Source organism: Scyliorhinus torazame, chromosome 1 (assembly GCF_047496885.1).
Source record: "Scyliorhinus torazame isolate Kashiwa2021f chromosome 1, sScyTor2.1, whole genome shotgun sequence".
NCBI lineage: Eukaryota > Metazoa > Chordata > Chondrichthyes > Carcharhiniformes > Scyliorhinidae > Scyliorhinus > Scyliorhinus torazame.
In genome coordinates this window covers 296,659,766-296,681,044 of record NC_092707.1, presented here as the reverse complement: position 1 = coordinate 296,681,044, position 21,279 = coordinate 296,659,766, and the positions used below count along the sequence as shown (strand labels likewise).

The 21,279-nt window shown below is 47.6% G+C and overlaps 1 protein-coding gene across 1 annotated transcript in view; it reads left to right on the top strand.

Moving 5' to 3' along the window:
• LOC140421149 (potassium/sodium hyperpolarization-activated cyclic nucleotide-gated channel 1-like) overlaps positions 1 to 21,279 on the top strand; it is a 93,884-nt gene that overhangs the window by 60,501 nt on the left and 12,104 nt on the right. Inside the window, exon 4 of the mRNA XM_072505633.1 lies at positions 8,878 to 9,018. Coding sequence (XP_072361734.1) covers positions 8,878 to 9,018 — 141 coding nt within the window. The remainder of the gene's footprint in view (positions 1 to 8,877; positions 9,019 to 21,279) is intronic.

Sequence of the window (21,279 nt, the reverse complement as noted above, 5' to 3'; positions counted from 1 at the left end):
CAGTTTCAAGAGCAGACTTTTATCCTATCCTATGGTTGGAGGACTGCATTGACAAGGTGGAACAGTGCATGACATTTATGAATGAAATTCAGAACATCCAGTCAAAGTTGATATCAATGAATGAGATTCAGGAGTCACTGAAAACACAACCAGTGTCAGCTATCTCCAAATCTATGGCATCTTGACTACCGAACACGATGGGAAAGTGTGAGCAACCAGATTAAGTCTCAGCAGACTAGATTGCCTCGAAGGGCAGGAGAATACATTGAACTGGAGGAAAGGGCGTGCAGAAATGCGTAAGTGGACCATGCTGGCCGAAGAGGAATATTTAGAGAAGGACTTTGAGTATAAGTCACCCGAGGAATTAGAGACTTCATTGGAGGAGATGAAGCGGGCAAAAGAGGAGGTGTTGCAGAAAGATTCTGAAAGACAATACAGTGTCATGTGAGCGTACCTTAATAAATGGGTGTTTAAGAAATGTACCTTTAAGAAATGGGTGTTTATCAGTGATGTCAGAGTGTGGTCAAAGCTGGGCTGTCTGTCAGCATTTTAGGCTGTTTGCTGCAGGGTGAGTTTTAGTTTCGTTTTCAGAGCTGGATAGCTGCAGTCATAGCCAGAAGGTGTATTACTCTCTCGGTAATCTAAAGACTGTAAATTGATCCTTTGGTGATTTAAAACTAATAACTTCTCTCAGTAGTGACTTTAACCTGATATGCTTCTGTTAAAAGTTTAAAAAAAATCTTATGAATGTTAAAAGGACAGCTTAAGGATTACATAGTGTTGTATTCTTTGGGGGTTATATTTGAATTGATGGTTGCTAAGATGTTCACTATGTTTTTAAAAAGGTTAACTTGAGTTCATAGAATAAACATTGTTTTGCTTTCAAAAATACTTTTCCATTTCTGCTGTAACACACCTGTAGAGTGGGCCGTGTGCTCCCCATACCACAATCTATTAAAAGTTGTGGGTCAGGTGAACTCCATGATACACTTTGGGATTCTCTAAACCCTGGCCCATGACAACAGTTCTTAAGAACATATCACCCAGCGATCAGAAAATAATGTCCCGGATTCTTCGATCTGTGTTGGAGAATTACAAGAGGCTTTGTGATCAGATTGAACAAAAGTACTTGACCTTAAAGAAAGATGCAGATGCCATAGAAAAATGGATGGATCATGTCATAATATAGACATCAGTATATGATTGTGCAGAGACAGACACTGATTGACACACTGCAAAACCAATCAACACACACAACACAGCAGCCAATCACCAGTTAGGGCACGATCACTATAAAGACAGAGTGCACTAGTTTTTCCGCTCATTCGGGATGCAGCCTCTGAGACAGACAGAGCCCGCAGTCAGTAGCACAAACATCCACCATGTGCTAGCAGTATAGGCTGGTCAGGTTAGGCATAGGTCTTCCGTCAATCTAACATAGTGTCGACCCACAGTGCAAGTATGTTTAACAGCTCTTAGTTAAATAAAATAGAGTTGTACTATTACAAGTGTTGGTAGCCTGCCTATGTTACTGCTAAGGTAAACGCAGTCTCCACAGATCCAGAGTATCCAACACATCAGATCATGCAGAGACCATCTTGTCCAAGGAGACTGTCAATCAAGAGGGATTCCAGTTGCAGGAAGACAATGAACTGAAATGGACTAACTTATTGAAAATGTTTGCCTGTTTTGTTTTTGTTTAAAACGTGTATGTATATTGTCAACTATTGTTAATGAGCAAGTGAAAAGGTGAAAAATGAAGCCATCTTTGAAGTTGATGGTTTATCTTTTTCTGGAGTGTGGTGTCATGGGAGTGTCCATTTAAGAAAGGTTTTTGTGTTATCACATGGCTTCTGTGATGTAATTTTTGTAGGGGGAGCTGAGCTGTGAGTTTTACTTTCACTTTTGATTTGTTAAAATTATATATGTTGTGGACTCGAAGAGAAGTATTTTCTCTGTCTCTGTTTTTATTTTTTAAAAACTCTTACAGTAAAAAATCACCTTGGTGATGGCCTTGGAAATATAATTGCTTTCTGGAAGGGATTCCAATCTGCTGGTTGAAAAATGGAACAGAGTTTCAGTAACACAGTATTAATCAAGTGAGAATACAGTGTTCTGGGCCACGCTTTTGAAAATCGGTTTCTAGTTTTACTTGGATTTTGTTTCTGAATTGGAACAGTTAAGGAGGAATTCATTAAGGGTTATACATAGATTATTGTAGCTGTGTGGGGTCTTTATGTTTGTAATTGAAAAACATTCTTGCTGTTTGTTTATATATAAATGTTAACTAAGTTCGTAGGATAAAGCTTATTTTGAATAAAGTGTGTAAGAGGTCTGTTGAATAACACCTGAAAGGAATGCTTTTATGCTCATCCTAGCCAAATTCAACATAAAGATTGTAGGTCAAGTGGACTTCAGAATACAATTTGGAGTTTTTAAACCCTGGCCCATAACAGTGTGGAGGAATTTTCTTATGAGGAAAGATTAAGCAAGTTGAGCCTATACTCGTTGGAGTTTAGAAGACTAAGAGGTGACTTTATTCATTATTCATAGGATTCTCAGGAGGTTGGACAGGGTAGATGCTGCAAGCATGTTTCCTCTTGTGGGAGAGTTGAGTACCAGCGAGAATAATCTCAGAGCAAGGAGCTTCCCATTTGAGACCGAGATCAGGAAGAATTTCTTCTCTACAGGTAGTGAATCTATTGAATTCTTCATTGTAGAGAGCTGCAGAGGCTGGGTCGTTAAGTATGTTCAAGCCTGAGATAGACGGATTTTAATCAGTAAAGGAATCAAAGGATAAGCACGAAAGTGGAGTTGATGATTATGTCTGATTAGCCATGATCTCATTGAATGGTGGAGCCAACTTTTTTATTTGAAAATATTTTTATTGAGACATATACCATTTTAACAATTTTTAACAGGAAAAAACAACAAAGCAAATAACACCCAACCAACAACCAAATCCAACCAACATGGATTACATACACCATTCTCCAATCCCCCCTTCCCACTAACTATTTTCCACCTCAACCAATCCCCCACACCTCCCTCTTTCCCTTTACACCCCCCTTTCTGCTGACAGCTTAATTTTCCCCAATGAAGTCGATAAACTGCTGCCACCTCCAGGCGAAACCAAGCATCGATCCCCTCAGGGCGAACTTGATCTTAAGCCTGAGAAACCCGGCCATGTCACTGACCCATCCCCCCGATTTTGGGGGTTTCAAGTGCTCCATGCCAATAAGATCCGTCTCCGGGCCAAATTGTCAGTCTCTCTCGCCCCCTGGACTCCCGGGTCTTCCAACACACCAAAGATCGCCCCTTTGGACTCAGAACCACCCTTACCTTCAATACTTTTGACATGACATTGGAAATCCCTGCCAAAATCCCCTAAGCCTCGGAAATGCCCAAAACACGTGGACGTGATTTCCGCACACTGCCCATTCATATCCTCCACCCCTCCAAAGAACCTGCTCATGCGGGACACAGTCATATCCCCTCTGTGGGCCACCTTGAATTCTATCTGGCAATGGTTGAGCGGACTCGATGGGCTAAATGTCCTACTTCTGCTCTGTCTTGTTCTTTTATGGAGGCATGAAAAGTGACCCTGCTCAGGCCTCTTTCATCAGTCTCCTTTAACATTTGGCACTACCCCCAAAGGTCTGGCCATTGCATTTGCTTTCACCCCTTGGCCTCTCCACCAACACCTCTACCCTGCTGAGCCATTCCATCCCATAGGTCTCAACTTCCCTTCCTGCTCTGGGACCCCCCAAAAAGTGTTGAGTCCTGAACTTCCAGGACTTTGACTTTGTGGACTGCTTGCAGTCCCAGTCCTCTCACTGCACTTCTGGTGCTGCTGAGACTAGGAAGCTATTGGCCAGTCAAATTGGTCAACAGCTCCCTGAGGTGGGACTTCCTCCCAAATGAGGTGCAGATGTCCCACCTCCAGGCTATTAATGCTCCTTGGACAGTGGGTATTGGCAGCAATGTGTCTGCTGCTAACTCTTCAGATGGCAGGAAGGGAAACTCTGAAAAATCCAGTCTAGGAATCCTGGTCAACAAGCAAGTCCTTATGGAATATTGGTGCATATTACATTTGAGCCACTTGAAGGAGCTCTGAGAAATTATCTTTCTCCAGTCTGGCAATTGTTTTTTTTTGCTGCAGATCATGGGTTTGCCAAAATAGCTCAATATTTTAATGCATTGAATGATGTGAAGTTGCTGTATTTATGTAGTGTAAATAATCGCGCAGGCACTGAAAGTTAACGATCACACATGTGGAGTTTAATTCCTTCAAGTTTAAATTTTGGATTTTTTTCCCTACATTTCATTTCTGTCTCTTTTTCTCTTAATACAATCTTTCATTTCTTTTTTGATTCATTTCTCTTTCTGTACCTGATTTGGCATTGAATTCACCCAATTTAATTTATTCATTCTTTTCAGTCCTTGTGCAGTTAATTTCACAAACGGTGGGCTCGATTTAACCAAAAACTTTTGAAGTATGGTAATGAGTGGGAACTGCTGCGAGCTTCCTGACGCTCGGCTTGCCGTTAATTGGTTCACATAATGAGGCCCCTCGGGCTTCTTGCCACAAATCATGGTCCCGTACCGGCTGATTTGACAGGACCTCGTTCACCAGCCTCAGCTAACAAGGGAGAGCAGCACTTCAACCAATCCTGCACAGACAACCTTACTCAGCTTGCAGCCATGCCGCCGAGACTACCAGCCCCACGATTCAGCGGTGCCAACCTGGGTAGGCTAGTGGAAGTGGTGGAGGCCAGACGAGATACCCTGTCCCCCCAAAGGTCACGGAGGGTCAGCTACAGGGCAGCCACTGCTGCCTTGGAGGAAGTGGCAGCGGCACTCAGCTCGGGGAGGTGACCAGGAGGACCGACACCTAGTGGCGCAAGAAGGTCAATGACCGATACCTAGTGGCGCAAGAAGGTCGGGTGAGTTTGCGGGAGCTGTCGGGTGTTTCCTGACAGCTGGCGAAGCCGTGACTGGTTCTCCCCCATGTGTCCCATCTCACCCACCATACTGCCCGTTTGCCCATTCCTCCTCCCCCAAGGTCCCCCCCACCCACTGCAAGTAACCCCACGTGCGGCTAATTATGCCGCCTCTGTGACCCCGCAGGAGAAATTGGCCCACAACCGATGGGAGAGAGAGGCGGGTGCCAGACCCCAGAGTTCTCACCCCCAATGAGGAACGGGCCCTGGAGGTGGTGGAGGTGGCCGAGGACCGAGCAGTGACCACCGCAGAGGTTGGTGCACGGGGCAGAGGTGAGGATCCAACGCCCCCCACCCAGATGACTTGTCAAGTGTGAGTTGTTAATGCCATACAGACTGATCCATCCCTCCCACTGACCACATGTCCATTCTCCCACAGGACCTGCAGCTGACAGTGCCGGCCCATCCGGGGTGCCCCCGCCTCCCAAGAGAACACCTCGGAGGAGAGCTCCAAGGCTGCCACCATAATAGTCTGGCACAATTACCCCCATCCTCCACCAGCACAGAGTCACACACCGTGGTGGACAAAAGTAGTGGATAGGCTTCTGGGGCATTCTGGTGGACAGCACACAGTTGGAGATGCACAACAGGTGGAGGCAGGAATGCTCAGGCGAGACAGCAGTCGGGGGTCTACTGGAAACCTGGACCCAGCTGGATCCCAGTCAAATGCTGAACCTCTGGAACAGGTTTACCCGAGCTGATGCAGTTGGTAGGGTTCATGGAGCACATGAGGGTGAGGTGGGGGAGGGGGTGGATCCTTGGAGATTTGGGAGACCGAGGGTGAAAGAATTCTCGATTTGAAGGACACAGGTGGGAATACGGTCTTGGACCCGCCGGGGGTGAATGGGGTGTTTCGGGAGTTTCATAGCAAATGGTATGAATCGAACCCCCAGCCGGGGAAGAGGGGATGAGGCGGTTTTGGGGAGGGTTGGAGATCCAGAAGCTTGATAAGGAGCTGGCGGAGGGCTTGGGGGCCCCAATTGGGCTTGTAGAAGTAGTAGATTGGTTGGAGGCGATGCAATCAGGTAAGGCTCCGGAACCGGACGGGTACCCGGTGAAATTTTATAATACGTTCTCGGGGGTGTTGGGACCGCTGTTGGTAAGGATGCATTGAAGCAAAGGAGTTGGGAATGCTCCCCCCTACTTTGTCGCAGGTGTCGATCTCCCTCATTTTAATGCGGGATAAGGACCCGGAAAACTGTGGGTCATACAGACTGATCTCCCTGTTAAATGTAGATGCCAAACTATTGGCGAAGATCCTGGCCACAAGGATCGAAGACTGCGTCCCAGGCGTAATAGGGGAGGACCAGACTGGGTTCGTTAAGGGGCAGCATTTAGCGATCAACATGAGGAGGTTGCTTAATGTAATTACGATGCCTCCAGAGGGGCGTGAGTTTGAGGTGGTGGTGGCCATGGACGCAGAGAGGGTCTTTGCCCGGGTGGATTGGGAATACTTATGGGAGTTCCCGGGGCGTTTTGGGCAGGGATTTATGGACTGGATCCGGTTGTTGTACCAGACACTGGTGGCAAGTGTGCGGACGAATCGGATGAGATCAGATTACTTCAGGTTACACCGGGGGACAAGGCAGCGATGTCCATTTTCCCCACTGTTGTTTGCCTTGGCTATAGAGCTGTTGGCATTCTCATTGAAGGCCGAGGGTCTGGCAGGGGATAGAACGGGGGGGGGGGGGGGGAGCACGGAGTCTCGTTCTACGCGGACTATATACTTCTGTACATATCGGACTTGGTCGGGGGAATTGGAGGGATTATGGGGATATAAGAGGAATTCGGCTGGTTTTAGGGATACAAATTGAATACGGGTAAGAGCGAGGTCTTTGCAATTTAGGTAAGGGGGCAGGAGAAGATATTGGGTGAGATGCCTTTCAGGGTGGTGGGAGGGAGCTTTCGATATTTGGGTATCCAGGCGGCGCGGGCGTGGGAGCAGCTGCATAAACTAAATCTGGGTCGGTTGCGAGACCAGATGAGGGGAGACATTCGGAGGTAGGATGCGCTCTTGTTGTCATTGGTGGGGCAGGTACAGACAGTGCAAATGACGGTCCTCCCAAGGTTTTTGTTTGTTTTTCAGAGCCTCCCAATTTTGATCCCCAAGACGTTCTTTAAAAAAGTGAATGCTGTGATTTCGGGATTTGTTTGGACGGGTAAAACCCTGCGGGTGAAGAAGGTGCTGCTGGAGTGGAAGTGTGGGCGGCCGCTGGCTATTCCGAATGTCATTAATTACTACTGGGCGGCAAATATTGCGATGATCAGGAAGTGGGTAGTATGGGAGGGGTCAGTGTGGGTGCGGGTGGAGGGAGCATCCTGTAAGGACACGCATTTAGGGGCATTGTAAACGGCACCTCTGCCGTTCTCGTCGGCTCAGTACTCCATAAGCCCGATAGTACTGGCAGCCCTGAGAGTGTGGGGACAGTGGAGTTAGCACATGGGGTTAGAGGGGCCGTCGGTGTGGGCACCGATATGATAACCAGTGGTTTGCTCCGGGGGAGGACTGGACGCGGGGTTTCGGAGGTGGCAGCGGGCAGGGATCGAGAGATCTGGGGATCTCTTTTTTGATGAGGGTTTCCCGAGCTTGGAGGAGGTGTTTGAGTTACCAGATGGGAATGGGTTCCGGTATCTACAAGTGAGGGATTTTGTGTGGAGGCAGGTTTCGACCTTCCCTCGCCTGCTGCACCGAGGACTGCAAGATAAGGTGGTGTCGAGAACAGGAGTAGGAGAGGGGAAGGTCTCAGAGATCTATCAGGAGCTGGTGGAATGGGAAAGAGGCCCAATAGGGGAAGTGAAGAGAAAGTGGGAAAAGAGCTGGGTGGGGAGATGGAGGCCGGGTTCTGGGAGGAGGTCCTGAGGAGCGTTAATGTATCCTCGTCGTGCGCCAGGCTCAGCCTAATACAGTTTAAGGTGATACACAGGACACACATGACTGTGGCCCGGATGAGCTGGTTCTTTGAGGAGGTGAAGTATAGGTGTGAGCGCTGAGCGGGGGTGGGGGGGTGGGGGGGTCCGGCGAACCATGTCCATATGTTTTGGGCATGTCCGAGGCTGAGGGGTTTCTGGCAGGTGTTTGCTAATGCCGTGTCAGAGGTTTTACAAGTGAGTGTGGTGCCGAGTCCAGAGGTGGCGATCTTTGGTGTGTCAGAAGACCCGGGAGCCCAGGGTGTGAGAGAGGCCAACATCCTGGCCTTTGCCTCCCTGGAGGCGGATCTTACTAGGTTGGAGGGACTCGGGATCCCCGAAGTCGGGGGTATGGGTCAGTGACATGGCTATCTTTCTCAGACTTGAGAAAATTTAAGTCGCCTTGAGGGGTTCGTTGCAGGGGTTTGTTCAGAGATGGCAGCCGTTCATCGACTTCTTTGAGAAAAACTAAGCTGTCAGCAGGGGGGAGCGGGGTGGGAGGCGAGGCATGGGAAAGACGAGTAAGGGCAGGAGAACCAACGGTGGCTGGGGAAGGTGGCACTGTTTGTGTAAGCCATGTTGGCTGGGGTTTGTGCTCGGGGGGGCTTGGGGGGTGGGGGGGGGGGTATTGTTGGATATATTATTTTGTTTTTGTCGAAATTTGATGTTGAAAATTGTTAAAATTTTAAATGCCTCAATGAAATATTTTCGAAAAAAAAGGATGACACGCAATTTGTGATTAGCCAGTTGTTTTCAATGTGATGCTAGCAGCTGCACTTTAAGCAACTTTCCAAGCAAAAAGTTAAAAACATAGAGGTGCAAGAAAAAAGTCTAACAGCAGGAATTACAGGAACCTATGGCCTAATATATTCTTTGTACACTATGTATCGTTCATTGTTATTCTCATCAGATTATTCACATTAAAAAAAAGTCTGAGTTGAATTTTAAAATGTTCCTGTCTTTAAAGTATGTAGGTGGCCTTGATGTCTCTCAAATTGGATATGCCACTTCTCGATTAGTCCGCCTCATTAAACTAACTAGAATAATGAGTTTACTACGCTTATTGCGTTTCTCAAGCCTGATGAGATATGTGCGGTACTGGAAAGAGGTAAGCGCCATTCTATATTAAATGCTTCAGATAGTGCCTTCCATGTACCAATGTTGATGCCTAGCAAGTGTTTTGTTTACACCTATGAGTTGCTAGGTCCAATGGAGATGTATTTAATATTTGAAATAGGTGTTTGAAATAGAACTAGACACTTTACAGCACAAAAGAAGGCTATATTGTCTGTGTGACAAGAATGATTCAAAACTAATGCCAGGAGACACCATATCCTACCCTGCTCCGAATAGTTATCTGATTTTCCTCTAAAACAAGCCAGTGCTGCTAATGTGACCACTGTAACTCAAAGCAGTGCCACCTTCTATAAATCATCTGCATAAATTTCTCCTCGACCCAATCGCATTTTGTGACTATTTTAAATTGATGGTGCCTTGCCAATATGGGGTTAAATGATACTTGGTACGCAGTTACACCTTGCTGTATTTTGGCCAAGAACAGTCCTGAGCTGCACAGGGTGAACAATGTGCACGGGTGTAGTTTAAATATGGTGAATGATGGTTCGATGAGGACATGGTAAGGCGATGAATCGCTGGCCGACAGAAAACATGTCGCTTATCTCGCTCTCTACTGCACTGCGCCTTGAGCGGCATATTCTGCCCTGTGATCGATCTTGGGGAGAAAGTGGATTACCTCACTCACAGTTGCCCAAATCAAATTCTGTCAGAGTTTTGCCCCTTTGCAACTTCCTGCTCCCACTTATTTACAATGCCATCTAACTTACTGTGATCAATAAACTTAGATGGACTGGTCTCTATTCCTTGAACTCATTGAATTTATAAATATAGTGAAAAGCTGAGGTGTCAGTACACATCCCAGATCTGGCACTAGTCACATCCTACCAATTTGTACTCATTATTCCTACTTTCCATCTTCTCTGTCCTAACCAATTCCGTTTCCAAGCCAGCAGACAACCTCCAAATCTATATGCTCATTTTTTTTAACAGTTTCATTTGTGGACATTGTCGAATGTAGTTTCCCCTCAAATGCATCTAAACTATTTGCTTTAACCACTTCTTCCAGTAGCGAGATCCACATTCTCACTATTCTTTGGGTAAGGATGTTTCTTCTAAATTTCCTATTGGATTTCTTGGTGACTATCTTATATTAATAGCCTCTCATTACACACTTCCCAACAAGAGGAAACATTTTCTCTATATCCACTTTGTTATATTATCTTGCATAATACATATATTACTGTTTTGAACCAGCCGAGTTGTTGAAATGAGCAGTAGTCTTCTTGTAAAGATAAACAAATTTATTGAGTAATATAAATAAATAGAGTTATTTTACTTAATACTCAACCAGTAAAATAAAGAAACAATTGTAGAGATAACTAATTAAATTAGTTATCTAATTACAGTACAATGCTTTGATAACAAATAACTTCTCTCTCTTGCTTTCCTATGTCTGTTCTCTCTGCACTCCTGATACACACTCCTTCAGAAAGAGCGACAAAACTATTAATATAGGTCCTGATAGTGAGACCTCTAGTGTTCAAATGCTTGTACTAGCATTACATATATTGATCATGTATATTGATATACAGAGATCACTACATCCCCTTTTTAAAAACATTTTCTTGCAAATATTAAAAGAACATTTTACATTTGAAATGCAGTGGTTACATAGTACAACAATTACTAAAATTATGTAAAAGTTCACAAATTCAGACGATTTGGTTTTCTTCTCCTTGTCGATCTTCTTAATTTCAAAGGTGATGAAGAAGTTTTAATGTTCTTGTTGCTTGTCAGATTGAAATTTAGTTGTTCAAATTGCTTTGAAATTGTGTGATGTAAGTCAAGATGAGGAAAAATCTGTGTTTGATCTTTGACTAGAAGTAGGTCACGACGATTTCTTCTATAGATGTTGCCATCTGAAGTTTTAATCAGATAAGATCTGGGAGAGAATTGCCTAATGATATGAGCAATGTCAGATCAACCTCCTTCAGGAAGTCTGAATCGAACAGTATCATTTTCTATGAGAATTAACAAATCTTTTGCATGTCGATCAAAATACTGTTTTTGTTTCAGTCTCTGTTGTTGAAGTTTCTTCACAGTAAGATGTTTTCAGGATCAGGAATGTGTAGCTGAGGTAGAGTTGTTCTTATGTTCCTGTTATATAACATCTGAGCTGGAGATAATCCTGCCAATAAAGGTGATGCTCTATAATTAAGTAGTGCTAAATAGAAATCAGATTGTGAATCTTTTGATTTGTTCAGTAACTGTTTAATTATGTGGACACCTTTCTCAACCTTCCCATTGGACTGAGGGAAATGAGGACTTGAAGTGATATGCTCAAAATTGTAAATTGTTGAAAATTCTTTCCACTCATAACTTGAAAAACATGGGCCATTGTCAGACATGACGGTATGAGGAATACCATGCCTGACAAATATTTCTCTGCATACTATGATTACAGTATTGGATGTAAGATCATTCAACTTCATGAGTTCAGGAAAATTAGAAAAATAGTCAACAACTAAGATATAATCCGTACCCAATGAATGAAAGAGATCGATACCCACTTTCACCTATGGTGATGTAACAATGTCATGTTGTTATATTGGTTACTTGCATTGTTGATTCTGATATGTTTGACATGTTGAACGTGATGATATCATGTCAGATATGTCTTTGTTTATACCTGACCAATGTATTGATTGTCTGGCTCAGCGTTTACATTTCTCTATGCCTAGATGACCATCATGAAGTCGAGTAAGCATTTCTGACTTCATGCTGTCTGGTATGACAATTCGATCCTGTCTCAGCAAAATACCATCCAAGATAGTCAGTTCAGACTGTATGCTCTGGTATTGTGGAAAATGACCTTTGGGCCATGCATTTTGTAGATGATGTATAACTTTGGCCAAAGCAGCATCTTTTTGTGTTTCTGCTCGAATTTGTTGAAGAAGCTTTAAATCAGAGGCTGGAAGTAACTCTCTGAAAAGTTGCAGGTGAGAATCAATGTCATTGATTGATTCCTCTTGAAGAATATCAGTGTTGATGGATCTGGATAGAGTGTCAGCTATGACTAAATCTTTACCTGGAGTATATATCAGATTGAAATCATATCTGCGCAATTTCATCATTAATCTTTGTAGTCATGGTGTCACCTCATTTAAATTCTTTTCTTTTAAAAAAAATATGTTTATTCAGAATTTTTCAACAAAAATTTTCAACCATTCAAACCCCCCCCCGCACGTAACAAAAAAGAAAAGAAAAGTCACAGAGCAAGACATAAACATATCAATCCAACATAATACAGAACTTTGTACAATGGGTTCCTCACGCACATATTGACTTTCCCATATGTTTATGTTTTTCCTTTCTCAAGTGCCCCTAGGAAAAACCCCTTTCCCCGCCCACCCTTCTACCCCCCCCCCCCCCCCGAAAGAAACGCCCCCCCCCTCCCTGGGTTGCTGCTGCTGCTGACCGACCTCCATCTAACGCTCCGCGAGATAGTCTAGGAACGGTTGACACCGCCTGAAGAACCCCTGCGCAGACCATCTCAAGGCAAACTTTATCCTCTCCAGCTTGATGAACCCTGCCATGTCTTTTATCCAGGCTTCCACACTGGGGGGCTTCGTGTCCTTCCATAATAGCAAGATCCTCCAGCGGGCTACCAGGGACGCAAAGGCCAGGATACCGGCCTCTTTCGCCTCATGCACTCCCAGCTCGTCCGTTACCCCAAATAGTGCCAACCCCCAACTCGGCTTGACCTGGACTTTCACCACCTTAGACATAGTCCTCGCAACACCCCTCCAGAACCCATCCAGTGCCGGGCACGACCAGAACATGTGGCCGTGATTCGCCGGGCTTCCCGAGCACCTCCCGCATCTGTCCTCCATCCCAAAGAACCTACTCAACCTCGCCCCTGTCATATGCGCTCTGTGAATAACCTGAAACTGTATCAGGCTGAGCCTGGCACACGAGGTAGAGGAATTAACCCTACTTAGGGCAACAGCCCACAGACCCTCTTCAATCTCCTCCCCCAACTCCTCCTCCCATTTGCCCTTCAGGTCCTCTACCAGAGCCTCCTCCTCTTCTTTCATCTCCTGATATATCGCTGGCACCTTGCCCTCTCCAACCCATACACCTGAAATCACCCTGTCCTGAATCCCCTGTGCCGGGAGCAACGGGAATTCCCTCACCTGCCGCCTCACAAACGCCCTCACTTGCATGTACCTGAAAGTTTTTCCTGGGGGTAGCCCAAGCTTCTCCTCCTGCGCCCCTAAGCTCGCAAACGTCCCATCGATGAACAGGTCCCCCATTCTTCTGATCCCTGCCCGATGCCAGCTCTGAAACGCCACGTCCATCCTTCCTGGGACAAACCGATGGTTATCTCTGATCGGGGATCACACCGAGGCTCCCATCTCACCCCTGTGTCGTCTCCACTGCCCTCCGATCTTTAGCGTGGATATGCAGAGGCTCCGGACTCGTGGTGTACCTTGTCGGCGAGAGCGAGAGCGGCAGCGGTGCCGTCGCCAGCGCCCCCAGGCTCGTTCCTTTGCAGGACGCCATCTCCAACCTCTTCCATGCCGCCCCCTCTCCCTCCATCACCCACTTACGGATCATCGCCACCTTGGCTGCCCAATAGTAGCCACCCAGATTCGGCAACGCCAGCCCTCCTCTATCTCTACTACGCTCCAGAAACCCCCTCCTTACCCTCGGGGTCTTGTTTGCCCACACAAAACCCATAATGCTCCTGCCTACCCTCTTAAAAAAGGCCTTGGTGATCATAATTGGAAGGCACTGGAACACAAAAAGAAACCTCGGGAGGACCATCATTTTAATCAACTGTACTCTGCCCGCTAGCGAGAGTGGCAACATGTCCCATCGTTTGAAGTCCTCCTCCATCTGCTCCACCAGCCGCGTCAAATTAAGTTCATGCAGGGCCCCCCAACTCCTAGCTATTTGGATCCCCAAGTACCAAAAGCTTCTTTCCGCTCTCCTCAACGGTAGGTCGTCTATCCCTCTTCCCTGGTCCCCTGGATGCACCACAAAGAGCTCACTTTTCCCTACATTGAGCTTATAGCCAAGAAGTCCCCAAACTCCCTTAGGATCTGCATGACCTCCACCATCCCCTCCACTGGATCCGCCACATACAGCAACAGGTCGTCTGCATACAGCGACACTCGATGCTCCTCTCCCCCTCGGACCACTCCCATCCATTACCTGGACTCCCTTAATGCCATGGCCAAAGGTTCAATTGCTAATGCAAACAACAGGGGAGACAGGGGGCACCCCTGCCTCGTCCCTCGATACAGCCGAAAATACTCCGACCTCCGCCGATTCATAACCACACTCGCCACCGGGGCTCTATATAGGAGCTTAACCCAATTGATAAACCCCTCCCCAAACCCAAACCTCCGCAACACTTCCCAGAGATACTCCCACTCTACTCGGTCACAGGCCTTCTCCGCGTCCATAGCTGCCACTATCTCCGCCTCTCCCTCCACCGATGGCATCATTATCACGTTTAGGAGCCTCCGCACATTGGTGTTTAACTGCCTGCCCTTTACAAATCCCGTCTGGTCCTCGTGAATCACCCCGGGACACAGTCCTCAATCCTCGTAGCCAGCACTTTTGCCAGCAACCTAGCATCCACGTTAAGGAGCGAAATCGGCCTTAACGATCCACATTGCAGTGGGTCCTTATCCCGCTTCAGGATCAAAGAGATCGTCGCCTCAGACATTGTCGGGGGCAGGGTCCCCCCCTCCCTTGCCTCATTGAAAGTCCTCACCAGCAACGGGAATAACAGGTCTACGTACTTCCTGTAGAACTCAGCCGGGAACCCATCTGGTCCCGGGGCCTTCCCCGCCTGCATGCTCCCCAGTCTTTTAATCAGCTACTCCAACCCAATTGGTGCCCCCAAACCAGCCACCTCCTGCTCCTCCACCCTCGGGAACCTCAGTGGGACAAAAATCGTCGCATCCCCTCTTCCCCCGCTGGGGGCTGGGATCTGTACAGCTCCTCATAGAAGGCCTTAAATGCCTCATTTACTTTCACCGCACTCCGCACCGTAGTTCCTCTTCCATCCTTCCATCCTTGACTCCACCTATCTCCCTCGCTGCCATCCTCTTACGGAGCTGATGTGCCAGCATCCGGCTCGCCTACTCCCCATACTAATACGTCGCCCCCTGTGCTTCTTCCACTGTGCCTCTGCCTTCCCTGTGGTCAACAAGTCAAATTCCGTCTGGAGACTTTGCCTCTCCCTAAGTAGTCCCTCTTCAGGGGCCTCTGCATATCTCCTGTCCACCCTTAAAATCTTCCCCACTAACCTCTCCCTTTTCCTGCCCTCTCTCTTCTTCCTGTGAGCCCTGATGGAGATGAACTCTCCCCTGACCACCGCCTTCAGCGCCTCCCATACTACCCCCACCGGCACCTCCCCGTTGTCGTTGGCCTCCAAATACCTTTCAATGCACCCCCGTACCCTCCCGCACACCACCTCATCAACCAGTAATCCCACATCCAAACGCCACAACGGCCGTTGGTCCCTCTCCTCTCCCAACTCCAGTTCCACCCAGTGCGGGGCGTGGTCTGAGATGGTTATGGCCGAATACTCCATTCCCTCCACTTTCGGGATCAGTGCCCTGCTCAGAACAAAAACATCTATCCGGGAGTAGGCTTTGTGTACGTGGGAGAAAAAAGAAAATTCCCTGGCCAGGGGCCTGGCAAATCTCCACGGATCCACTCCCCCCATCTGGTCCAAAGACCCCCTAAGCACCTTGGCCGCAGCCGGCCTCTTCCCGGTTCTAGATCTGGAACGATCTAATGCTGGGTCCAACACCGTGTTAAAATCCCCCCCCATTATCAAGCTTCCTACCTCCAGGTCCGGAATGCGCCTCAACATAGAACATAGAACGATACAGCGCAGTACAGGCCCTTCGGCCCACCATGTTGCACCGACATGGGAAGTCAAAAAACAAAAGCCACCTAACCTACACTATGCCATTATCATCCATATGCTTATCCAATAAACTTTTAAATGCCCTCAATGTTGACGAGTTCACTACTGTTGCAGGTAGGGCATTCCACGGCCTCACCACTCTTTGCGTAAAGAACCTACCTCTGACCTCTGTCCTATATCTATTACCCCTCAGTTTAAGGCTATGTCCCCTCGTGCTAGCCATTTCCATCCGCGGGAGAAGGCTCTCACTGTCCACCCTATTTAACCCCCTGATCATTTTGTATGCCTCTATTAAGCCTCTATGGGCAGCACGGTAGCCTTGTGGATAGCACAATTGCTTCACAGCTCCAGGGTCCCAGATTTGATTCCGGCTTGGGTCACTGTCTGTGCGGAGTCTATACATCCTCCCCGTGTGTGCGTGGGTTTCCTCCGGGTGCTCCGGTTTCCTCCCACAGTCCAAAGATGTGCAGGTTAGGTGGATTGGCCATGATAAATTGCCCTTAGTGTCCAAAATTGCCCTTAGTGTTGGGTGGGGTTACTGGGTTATGGGGATAGGGTGGCGGTGTTGACCTTGGGTGGGGTGCTCTTTCCAAGAGCCGGTGCAGACTCGATGGGCTGAATGGCCTCCTTCTGCACTGCAAATTCTATGAAGTCTCCTCTTAACCTTCTTCTCTCTAACAAAAACAACCTCAAGTCCATCAGCCTTTCCTCATAAAATTTTCCCTCCATACCAGGCAACATCCTGGTATATCTCCTCTGCACCCGCTCCAAAGCTTCCACGTCCTTCCTATAATGCGGTGACCAGAACTGTACGCAGTACTCCAAATGCGGCCGTACCAGAGTTTTGTACAGCTGCAACATGACCTCATGACTCCTGAACTCAATCCCTCTACCAATAAAGGCCAACACTCCATAGGCCTTCTTCACAACCCGATCAACCTGGGTGGCAACTTTCAGGGATCTATGTACATGGACACCTAGATCCCTCTGCTCATCCACACTTCCAAGAACTTTACCATTAGCCAAATATTCTGCATTCCTGTTATTCCTTTCAAAGTGAATCACCTCACACTTCTCTACATTAAACTCTATTTGCCACCTCTCAGCCCAGCTCTGCAGCTTATCGATGTCCCTCTGTAACCTGCTACATCCTTCCGCACTGTCGACAACACCACCGACTTTAGTGTCGTCTGCAAATTTACTCACCCACCCTTCTGCGCCCCCTCTAGGTCATTAATAAAAATGACAAACAGCAATGGCCCCAGAACAGATCCTTGTGGTACGCCACTTGTAACTGAACTCCATTCTGAACATTTCCCATCAACCACCACCCTCTGTCTTCTTTCAGCTAGCCAATTTCTGATCCACATCTCTAAATCACCCTCAATCCCCAGCCTCCGTATTTTCTGCAGTAGCCTACCGTGGGGAACCTTATCAAATGCTTTACTGAAATCCATATACACCACATCAACTGCTCTACCCTCGTCTACCTGTTCAGTTACCTTCTCAAAGAACTAGATAAGATTTGTGAGGCATGACCTACCCTTCACAAAGCCATGCTGACTATCCCTAATCACATTATTCCTATCTAGATGATTATAAATCTTGTCTCTTATAATCCCCTCCAAGACTTTACCCACAACAGACGTGAGGCTCAATGGTCTATAGTTGCCGGGGTTGTCTCTACTCCCCTTCTTGAACAAAGGGACCACATTTGCTATCCTCCAGTCCTCCGGCACTATTCCTGTAGCCAATGATGACATAAAAATCAAAGCCAAAGGCCCAGCAATCTCTTCCCTGGCTTCCCAGAGAATCCTAGGATAAATCCCATCAGGCCCCGGGGACTTATCTATTTTCAGCCTGTCCAGAATTGCCAACACCTCTTCCCTACGTACCTCAATGCCATCTATTCTAATAGCCTGGGTCTCAGCATTCTCCTCCACAACATTATCTTTTTCCTGAGTGAATACTGACGAAAAATATTCATTTAGTATCTCGCCTATCTCTTCAGACTCCACACACAACTTCCCATCCCTGTCCTTGACTGGCCCTACTCTTACCCTAGTCATTCTTTTATTCCTGACATACCTATAGAAAGCTTTTGGGTTTTCCTTGATCCTACCTGCCAAATACTTCTCATGTCCCCTCCTTGCTCGTCTTAGCTCTCTCTTTAGATCCTTCCTTGCTACCTTGTAACTATCAAGCGCCCCAACTGAAACTTCACTCCTCATCGTCACATAGGCCTCCTTCTTCCTCTTAACAAGAGATTCCACTTCTTTGGTAAACTATGGTTCCCTCGCTCGACGCCTTCCTCCCTGCCTGACCGGTACGTACTTATCAAGAACACGCAGTAGCTGTTCCTTAAACAAGCTCCACATATCCAGTGTGCCCAACACTTGCAGCCTATTTCTCCAACCTATCCCCCCCAAGTCATGTCTAATGGCATCATAATTGCCCTTCCCCCAGCTATAACTCTTGCCCTGCGGGGTATACTTATCCATTTCCATCACTAACGTAAACGTCACCGAATTGTGGTCACTGTCCCCAAAGTGCTCACCTACCTCCAAATCTAACACCTGGCCTGGTTCATTACCCAAAACCAAATTCAATGTGGCCTCTCCTCTTGTTGGCCTGTCAACATATTGTGTCAGGAAACCCTCCTGCACACATTGTACAAAAAACGACCCATCTAATGTACTCGAACTATATCTTTTACAGTCAGTATTTGGAAAGTTAAAGTCTCCCATAATAACTACCCTGTTACTTTCGCTCTTATCCAGAATCATCTTCGCCATCCTTTCCTCTACATCCATAGAACTATTTGGAGGCCTATAGAAAATTCCCAACAGGGTGACCTCTCCTTTCCTGTTTCTAACCTCAGCCCATACTACCTCAGAAGAAGAGTCCCCATCTAGCATCCTCTCCGCCACCTTAATACTGTTTTTGACTAGCAGCGCCATACCTCCCCCTCTTTTGCCTCCTTCTCTGAGCTTACTAAAACACCTAAACCCCGGAACCTGCAACAACCATTCCTGTCCCTGCTCTATTCATGTCTCCGAAATGGCCACAACATCGAAGTCCCAGGTACCAACCCATGCTGCCAGTTCCCCTACCTTATTTCGTATACTCCTGGCATTGAAGTAGACACACTTCAAACCACCTACCTGAACACTGGCCCCCTCCTGTGAAGTCAATTCTGTGCTCCTGACCTCTATACTCTTAATCTCCCGTACCCTAAAACTACAATCCAGGTTCCCATGCCCCTGCTGTATTAGTTTAAACCCCCCCAAAGAGCACTAACAAATCTCCCCCCCAGGATATTTGTGCCCCTCAGGTTCAGATGTAGACCATCCTGTCTGTAGAGGTCCCACCTTCCCCAGAAGGAGCCCCAGTTATCCAGAAATCTGAATCCCTCCCGCCTGCACCATCCCTGTAGCCACGTGTTTAATTGCTCTCTCTCCCTATTCCTCATCTCATTATCACGTGGCACGGGCAACAACCCAGAGATAACAACTCTGTTTGTTCTCGTTCTGAGCTTCCATCCTAGCTCCCTGAAAGACTGCCTGACATCCTTGTCCCCTTTCCTACCTATGTCGTTAGTGCCAATGTAGACCACGACTTGGGGCTGCTCCCCCTCCCCCTTAAGGACCCGGAAAATACGATCCGAGACATCACGTACCCTTGCACCTGGGAGGCAACATACCAAACGTGAGTCTCTCTCGCTCCCACAAAATCTCCTATCTGTGCCCCTGACTATCGAGTCCCCAATGACTAATGCTCTGCTCCTCTCCCCCCTTCCCTTCTGAGCAACAGAGACAGACTCCGTGCCAGAGGCCCGTACCCCATGGCTTACCCCTGGTAAGTCGTCCCCCTCACAAGTATCCAAAGCGGTATACTTGTTACTCGGGAACGACCGCAGGGGATCCCTGCACTGACTGCTTCTTCCCAGTCCCTCTTACAGTTACCCATCTAGCTCCAATCTTTGGTGTAACTAATTCCCTGAAGCTGCTATCTATGACCCCCTCTGCCTCCCGAATGATCCGAAGTTCATCCAACTCCAGCTCCAGTTCCCTAACTCGGTCTTGGAGGAGCTGGAGATGGCTGCACTTCCTGCAGGTAAAATTAGCAGGGACACTAACGGCATCCCTCACCTCAAACATCCTGCAGGAGGAACATTGCACTACCTTCCCTGCCATCCCTCTAACTTCCAACCAAGTTCTGGTTAATAAATACATTTTTTAAAAATAATATAATATGGCATTACCTCACACTAATGGGTCTTATTATTAGGTTAGAGGAGGAGGGTGGGTGGGAGACACTACACGTGTAGTGTCTCGGGTTTCCTCTCCACCAGAATTTATTGGTTGGGGCGGGGGGGGGGGGGGGTTAGGAGGGAGGGGAGGCCCTTCCAAGAAGTCCGGCGGGTCGAACTTCCGGTTCCCGCCTTATATTAAAATAAATAAATAAATAAAACAGAAATGGGACCACGTAAGTGTTTTTAAAGTAAAAACTTACCTCCCAGAAGGCCCTTGCGCACTGCTCCCACCGAAATCCAAAGGCCTGCTCCTGCAAAGGTAAGGGTTTTTAAAGTAAAAACTTACCTCCCAGAAGGCCCTTGCGCACCGCTCCCGCCAAAATCCAAAGGCCTGCTCCTGCAAAGGTAAGGGTTTTTAAAGGAAAAACGTACCTCCCAGAAGGCCCTTGCGCACTGCTCCCGCCGAAATCCATACGCTTCATAAATCCAGCATCGTCCCAGTTCGGGGTGTATATGTTGACCAATACCACCCACGCCCCTTGCAGCCTACCGTTCTTGGCCTCAAACGACACCCGCTTCCCCACCAGTATTGCCACCCCCCCTATTCTTCGCATCCAGCCCCGAATGGAATACCTGTCCTACCCATCCCTTTCTTAACCTGACCTGGTCTGCCACCTTCAAATGTGTCTCCTGAAGCATGACCACGTCTGCCTTCTGTCCCTTTAAGTGCGTGAACACTCGGGCCCTCTTAACCAGCCCATTCAGGCCCCTCACATTCCATGTTATCAGCCGGATTGGGGGTATTCCCACCCCCCCCCCCTGCCGACTAGCCATCTCCTGTTTTAGGCCAGTCCCGTGCCCGCGCCTCCCGCACCCTCCAGCCCCCCAGACGGGGAACGCCCGCCCCGACCACCTCTTCTGTTTTCAGTTCCCCCTCGGCCAATACTGCAGCAACCCTATTTCCCCCCCTTCCCCCTCCCCCCGCTAGATCCATATCTAGCTCTTTTGCTCCCCCCCATAACACTCCCGTAAGTCAGCTGACACCTGCTGACCCCGGCTTCCCCCGCCTTCCCGTTGACCCC